This window comes from Grammomys surdaster, unplaced genomic scaffold, assembly GCF_004785775.1.
Source record: "Grammomys surdaster isolate TR1022 unplaced genomic scaffold, NIH_TR_1.0 278, whole genome shotgun sequence".
NCBI lineage: Eukaryota > Metazoa > Chordata > Mammalia > Rodentia > Muridae > Grammomys > Grammomys surdaster.
In genome coordinates, this window is record NW_021604719.1 from 13,107,505 (window position 1) to 13,114,640 (window position 7,136).

Consider the following 7,136-nt stretch of genomic DNA (forward strand, 5'->3'; position numbering starts at 1 on the left):
CTCTCTCTCTCTCTCTCTCTCTCTCTCTCTCTCTCTCTCTCTCTCTCTCTCTCTCTCTCTCTCTCTCACTGTCTCAGTGCTCTCTCACAATAAGAGCACTGAAACAATAGCCACAAGCCACCAGCTTCTTTACATAGGTTCCAGGAATTGAACTCAGTTATCAAGATTGCACAGTAAATGATTTTACATCCTGAACCATCTTGCCAGCCCCCACTGCCCATTTCTGAATTGCATTATATGTGGCTGGGATGGAACTCAGCGGCAGAGCACCTGTCTCATACAAACCTTATAGCACTTGTCTTTACATTGTTGAGCTTTTAAGAGTTTCTATAGTCCATGCACACCTTTAATCCTTGTATTCAGGAGGCAGAGGCAGGCACATCTCTATGAGTTCAAGGCCAGCCTGGTCTACATAGCAAGTTCCGTGCCAGCTACAGTCACATAGTGAGATCCTGTCTAAAGAAAGAAGTTTCTATTCTAGACACTGTTCCATATCCAAGAACTGACTGCAAATATCCTGGGCCCTTCTGTTGGCCGTTCTTTTCCCTTTCTTTCTCTGGTATACTGTGAAGCACAGAAAGTTTTTTGAAGTTTAATTTAACTATTGTTACTAGTACTATTTGTGTCATAGGTATCATTTAAGAAACCAGTGCCCATGGTAACACTTATTTCCTAGGTTTCCAAAAATTTAGCCGTGGCTCTTACATTTAGGTCTTTTGATACATTTTTAGTATGTTTGGGGTTTAAAGTAAGACAAAGACAACTTTCATACTAATCCATGTGACTATTTAATTGCCCAAGCACTATCTGTCAAGAGACTGCTCTTATATACTGTAAATGTCTAGCAATTTTGCTAAAACAAAACAAAACACAACACCCACTGGCAATAAATGTATAGGCTCCTGGTTCTATTCAATTGATCTATGATGCCATGCGATAATACTGTAGTAAGTTGTAAAATTAGGAAGTGTGAGTGATCTTTTTTCAAAACTATTTCAGATACTCAGGGTTCTTTGCATTGCCATAAGAATTTCCCTGACAGCTGATGTTGACAGCAATTATGCTGAGCTCATAGGTCATCTGGGAAGAAATGGCATCTCAACAAGCCTAAACACTATGAAAAGGGAAATGAGATGCATTTTCACTTACCTAGGTCCTAATGTCTTTCCATAGGTACTTCACGCACAAAAGACTAACTCAACTTTAAATTTAAGTGTCAATGTTTTATTCTTTTGATATCACCATATAGTCTTGGCTGGTCTGGAACTCACTGCATAGGCCAGGCTGGCTTTGAATTCATAGGTCCACCTGCCTCTGCCTTGAATGCTAGGATGACAAGAGTGCACCACCAGGCCCTGCAGAAACCTTTCATTTACTGTACACTGATCCACATCCTCACCATAAAGCCAGCACTTACCAAACCTCTCCTGCACCATGAGGGCCACCTGCTTCCCCACCTGAGTGCTGCCAGTGAAGGACAGCAGGTTCACACGCTCATCTCGGGCCATTGTTGTGCTGCAGGGAACAGAAAGGGTCACCCAAGCAAAACCACCTAGAAATCATGGCACCCAACAGTACTGGCAAGAAGCATACTATGGCCCTTAGCAAGACAGTCAAGGTTACATGGAAGTCTGTCCCACAAGCATGAGGTAATGAAACAAACTCTTCAAAAGCAGAACCACACAGAAAGCTGGCTGACCTGTTCTGGGAGCTGTGTGAGCCCTTTAGAAAAACCTCCTTAGTGCATGAAGAAAGTTCCTCCTGTACTGAGAAGGAACCAAGACAGTATGTCCCTAGCGCTGATGACACCAGGTGCCTTCAGGCTCATTATCTGCAATACAATTCCATTAAGGACAGCCAGACCTGGGGCTGGAGAGCTGGCTCAGCAGTTACAAGATCAGCTGCTCTTCCAGAGGACCCAGTTCAGTTCCCAGACCTCATGCAGTGGTTTACAACCATCTGCAACTCCAATTCCAGAGGACCGGACACTCTTCTGGTTTCTACAAGTACCAGGCATGCACGTGATACACATGCAGACAAAACACTCATACACGTAGAAATAAATATTTTACTTAGAAGAAAAGAACAAGCAGACTTGACGGCACAAGCCTGTAATCCCAGCTACTTGGGAGCCTGAGGTAGGAAAATCACACATTTAAGACCTGTGAATTCCAAGACACTAGGCACTTAGTAAGACACTGCCCCAAAATAAAAATCCTCAGTTTAACACTTCAGGAACCCAGATAAAGTGCATTGCTCTTGAGGTCAGGGAATATAGCTTGCTTCATAGCATTCGGAAGGTGTCATGGTCTAGACCTATAATTCTACAAGTTAAGCCGTGATGGCAGGAAGATCAAAAGTTCAAGTCATCTGCTACCCAGAATTTTCCAGAATCAATCCCTCCCTTCAACTTCATTTTCTTCCTGATAAAACTCTCCCCATTCCCCACAAAATACACAATTTTTTAAAAAAATTACAAGCTGTCTAGGGTTTCTAGTTGGTTCTAAGAAACGTAGCTCAGAGACTATGTATTTGATCTTCTGTGTTTGCATTTGTTTGTGCTTCCATTCAGGTAAGCAATGCAGGGCAGCCCCTAAACCAGAGCCTGCAGACTGGACAGCTTGATTTAATTACTCAGATAAAACCACAGTCATGAGTGTCTGCATGACAGGTGGCTGTGCTTAGCAAGGTCCTATGTATGCTGCTGAGCTGTGCCAAGGCCAACAGAAGGATGTCCGGAGTTCAAGAACAAGAGTAGGCCAAAGAATACAACACTCATGTTCAGTGACATTTAAAAACACTTCAGTGGGGACTATGGGGGTTGGAGAGTAGAGAGGAAAGAAGATAGGTTGTCTAATATTCTCATCTATAGGAACAAAGGCATAAGAACCTAACATCTCAGACCAGCATGGTGACAGACTTAACACCTAGGGAACCTAACTGGTCAAAGTCTAAGCTGGTAAAAAAAAAAACAACCCCATCCTTCATGATGATTCAGAGAAATTTTAGCCGGTTCCAGATGCAAGATGCTGTGATCGCATGCTAAATAAAAGAAGAGAGTCACAAAAGAACTCATATTATGTTTCCATTTATATAAAATGGCCCCAAAAGAAAATTTATAGACAAAAAGGATGTTAGTGATTGTCAGAAACTTGAGGAAGACAATGGAAAATGGGTGTGGATAGTATGAAGTTTCTTTCCAGCATGATCTAAACATCCTGGGATAAGATAGCAATGGCTGCATAACATGGAATGTTCTAGAACAGTGTTTCTCAGCCTTCCTAATGCTGTGACCCTTTAATACAGTTCCTCATGTTGTGGTGACCTCCTATCATAAAATTATTTTGTTGCTACTTCATAAATATAATTTTACTAATGTTATTAATCATATATAAATATCTGATATTCGGCATATCTGATATGTGACCACTGTGAAAGGGTTGTTCAACCCCAAAAGGGGTTTTGACATACAGGTTAAAAATAAATGTCCTAAAAGCTACTATGCAGGAGGGCACAACTCGGTGGGAGAATCCTTGCCTAAGTAGCCTATACAGTGCCCAGGCTTCCCGCGCAAGACCATAACAAAACCAACAAGAATCCACCAAGTGGTACAGTTTTAAAGGGAGGGTTTTATGATATATGAATCTTGTGGTAGTTAAAATGTTTTCTAGATACAGTCTCAAACTTGCTATGTAGCCGAAGATGGCCTTGAACTTTGATCTTTCTCCTTCCACCTCCAGGGTTCTGGGATTATAGGCATATGTCACCACACCAAGTACAGTCAGTGATAGAAACTGAACCCAGAATTTCATGTGTACAAGACCCTCTACCTCCTGGGCTACATCCCCAGCCCCATTGTATGGTCAGTGAAGGAACTGACAATAGACTAAGTTCTCAGGCATGGAGTGTGATGACACAGCTTTTCTTTATAGATCTCTGCATAAATCAAGTATCAGGACATTATTATCTGCCCAATTTAGTAGGTCAGAAACTAAAAATCAAGTATTCTTCAGGAAGCTTACGTACTAACAAGTGCCCTTCTACAGTATTAATGGCCACAGAAGATAGCCTTGCCTCCTTAGCTGCACTGGGTTTTGCTATTGTGGTAGAGGATTCCCACCCATCAACCCAGAGTCCTTCAACAAAAGGATGCTCTTCATCCATTCACCTACCCGATATCTGCTCCACCACAAGTCAGGGAACAAATGGCCCCAGGTAGCAGGTTGTCCTCCAAAACCCTGGCTATGATCCTATGGAGGGAACAGCAGATATGCTCAGCCAATCATCCACTCAGAACACTTTTATAAATGAAAGAGAAATCTCTACAAGACTTCCCTTTTCAACTGACTCTTCAAACACTCAGACCTGGGTTTTTCCTCACAGATTACAAATACGGTTTACAAACACTTACAAGCAGAAGTCTGTATTTAAATAGAGTGTTAAAGGAAAAAACGGTATAGAGCATGAACAGGAGATATAAAAGCATTGCTTGGGTGGTTAAAAAAGCATTTTCATCCACTATTTTCTGCCCAATGATGAAGACACATCAGTATCTGTCAGTATGACAGACTGGAGGCTGGGGCATACTCCTCACTGAAGTTCATGGATGAAGCCTTGCTTTTTCTTTTTGGCCCCTAACCATACATCCATTAAAACAGTAAAGAAATTAGAAAGGAATAAGTTGTGGAAAGATAAAGTAATTTAAAGAAACTCCACAAGCAAATAAGGTGTTTAAATATACCCTTTGCATCTGCTCACACATAGAAGCAGCAAAGAGAAGCAGGGTTGGTTAGCTCAGTTGACAGTATTTGCCTAGTGAAACCCTGGGTTCAATCTCCAGCACTGCATAAACCAGGTGTGGTAGTGCATGCCTGAAATGCTAGCGCTTTGGAAGTAGAGGGAGGAAGATCAGAACATCAAGGGAGTTCAAGGCTAACCTGGACCACAAGGGGCTCTGTTCTCCCACCTCCCTTCCCCTGAAAAACAAAAGTAATAATGGACAAAAGGAGAACCAGATGTGGTGACACACGCACTTTGCAGGCAGAGGCAGGGGGATGCAGAGTTTAAGGTCATATTCAGCTGTGTAAGGGATGTGAAGACAGTCTGGCTACAGGAGGATCTGTCTCAAAACACAAAACTAAAGCAAAAAGGGGTGGAGTGGGGAGAGGAAGAAGACTCTGAAGTTGAGGATGTTACCATGGAGGTGCCTTGGATGACAGGGCTTGATTTACATAACCTGGAAGTAGTTCAGGGCTTGTGTCTGCTGGCTTCAGTCAGAAAACAGCAGTATCCAACATGCCCAAAAGGCCTGTGCACATGAACACACCTTCTCCTTCAATTTAAGAGCTGCAGTTAAACGAGACCATGGTTACACACTACCTAACTCTGACTGTGAGCTGTGAAAAATGGATGAATTAGCCAGGTGTGGCACATGTACTAATCAGTTCTCTCTGTTTTGTTAGTGGTCTGTTCACTTGACGGATAATATCTCAGTGGTAGAGTCCTTACCTAGCATATATATATAGCATATACATTAATTCACTTGTTGGACAGTTATCAAATAAATACAGTCCCTAAAGTGCCAGGGTATTTTTTTTCTGCTGCAGATGTTTTTATTTTTCAAGTGATAAAATGTCTAGAAAAGTTCCACATGTCAATGGATGGCATCCTTCCAAGCAGGTAAATGAAATGACATGGCTCAGAAAGAGCCACATAAGTGGCAGTGATTACATTAAACTCTTACTACCAAAGGAGAAAGCTACCTGATCTCTATGGTGAAACAAACATAATACTTCCCCACCACTAAAAAAAACCTCAATGCCTGCCAGGCGGTGGTGGTTCATGCTTTTAATCCCAGCACTCGGGAGGTAGAGGCAGGTGGATCTCTGTGAGTTTGAGCCCAGACTGGTCTACAGAGCAAGTTCCAGAACAGTCAAGACATAGAGAAAAAAAAGCACGTGCATGCACACATACACACATACACCAGTGCCTGTCAATCATCCTAGCAAAAGAGGTCATACCAGGAAAAAGAAAGACACACATACTTACTTTGTGACAGCTACACTAACGAGGGAAGTTGTTGGCGCTCCTTTCCTAGAGACATTTAAGAGAGACAGAGAGAAAATTAACTTGAGGAGAGGCAAGTACCTGTCATTTCAAAGAAAAACAAAAAAGTTATAAAGAAAAGCTTCTAATTAGACAACAAATAACACTTGTAACTGAAATGAAAACCTATCCTTCAGGTGTTGTCTCAGGGACAAGGAAACTTCATGAACATAACAACCCTCCTCCAAATGATGCTGAGCGCAGCTGCTACAGGACCACAGCAACTGTTCCAATAACTGTTACTGAAGAAATGGCATCGTCAGCTCATAACTAACATACTGGGTTTCAGCACTGGATGATCGTTAATTAGGACTGTCAACCTGACTGGACTAAACACTGCCTTGGTCAGTGCTGAGACACACAGCACTGAAACTTCAAATGTGGTTAAAAAGGGGCCTCCAGAGATGATTAACTGAAGAAAAAGACCCACTCCAAAATGGGGAGCACCATGCCACGCCTGGACTCCTGGACTGAAGACAAGGACAAAAGGAGGTAGCCATATACACAACAGTGGTCTCCTTTCTCTACTTCCTGACAGAACAGATATGAACAAGCTGGTCCCACCACCATGTTGGCTCTGCCATGATGGACTATACACTCCCCACCCCCATCTGTGACCTAAAACACACCTTCCTCCCTTAAGCTGCTTATCAGGCAATTGGCCACTGCAATGAGAAAGCTCAGACACAATGCACAGGTTCCTTTGGCAAAATGGTACCCAGATCATTAACCCTTCAAACTCCACTTTGTTTTTTAGAGACTGAGAATATTCTATTATGGCATTACTTAATACTAATAAATTTGGCTAGGCACACTGCTGTGCTCCTGTAATCCCTGTGCACAGAGGGCTGAGACAGTAATATGGTCTGGGCTACAGAGTCAGGTCCTGTCTCAATTAGTCAGTCAGTTCCTGGAGATGATCGTCCACGCCTGTAATACCAGCCCTTAAAAGGTAGAGGCAAGAGTTCAGAGTCTTCCTTTAAAAAAGAAAGAAAGAAAGAAAGAAAGAAAGAAAGAAAGAAAGAAAGAAA

General features: G+C 42.4%; 1 protein-coding gene across 1 annotated transcript in view; it reads right to left on the reverse strand.

Moving 5' to 3' along the window:
• The window catches only part of Aldh7a1 (aldehyde dehydrogenase 7 family member A1), a 30,908-nt gene that overhangs the window by 11,842 nt on the left and 11,930 nt on the right, over positions 1-7,136 (reverse strand). The window contains exons 7-9 of the mRNA XM_028777162.1: positions 6,049-6,128; positions 4,173-4,250; positions 1,418-1,515 (exon numbers count right to left, since the gene is read on the reverse strand). Of these exons, the coding sequence (XP_028632995.1) occupies positions 1,418-1,515; positions 4,173-4,250; positions 6,049-6,128 (256 nt within the window). The remainder of the gene's footprint in view (positions 1-1,417; positions 1,516-4,172; positions 4,251-6,048; positions 6,129-7,136) is intronic.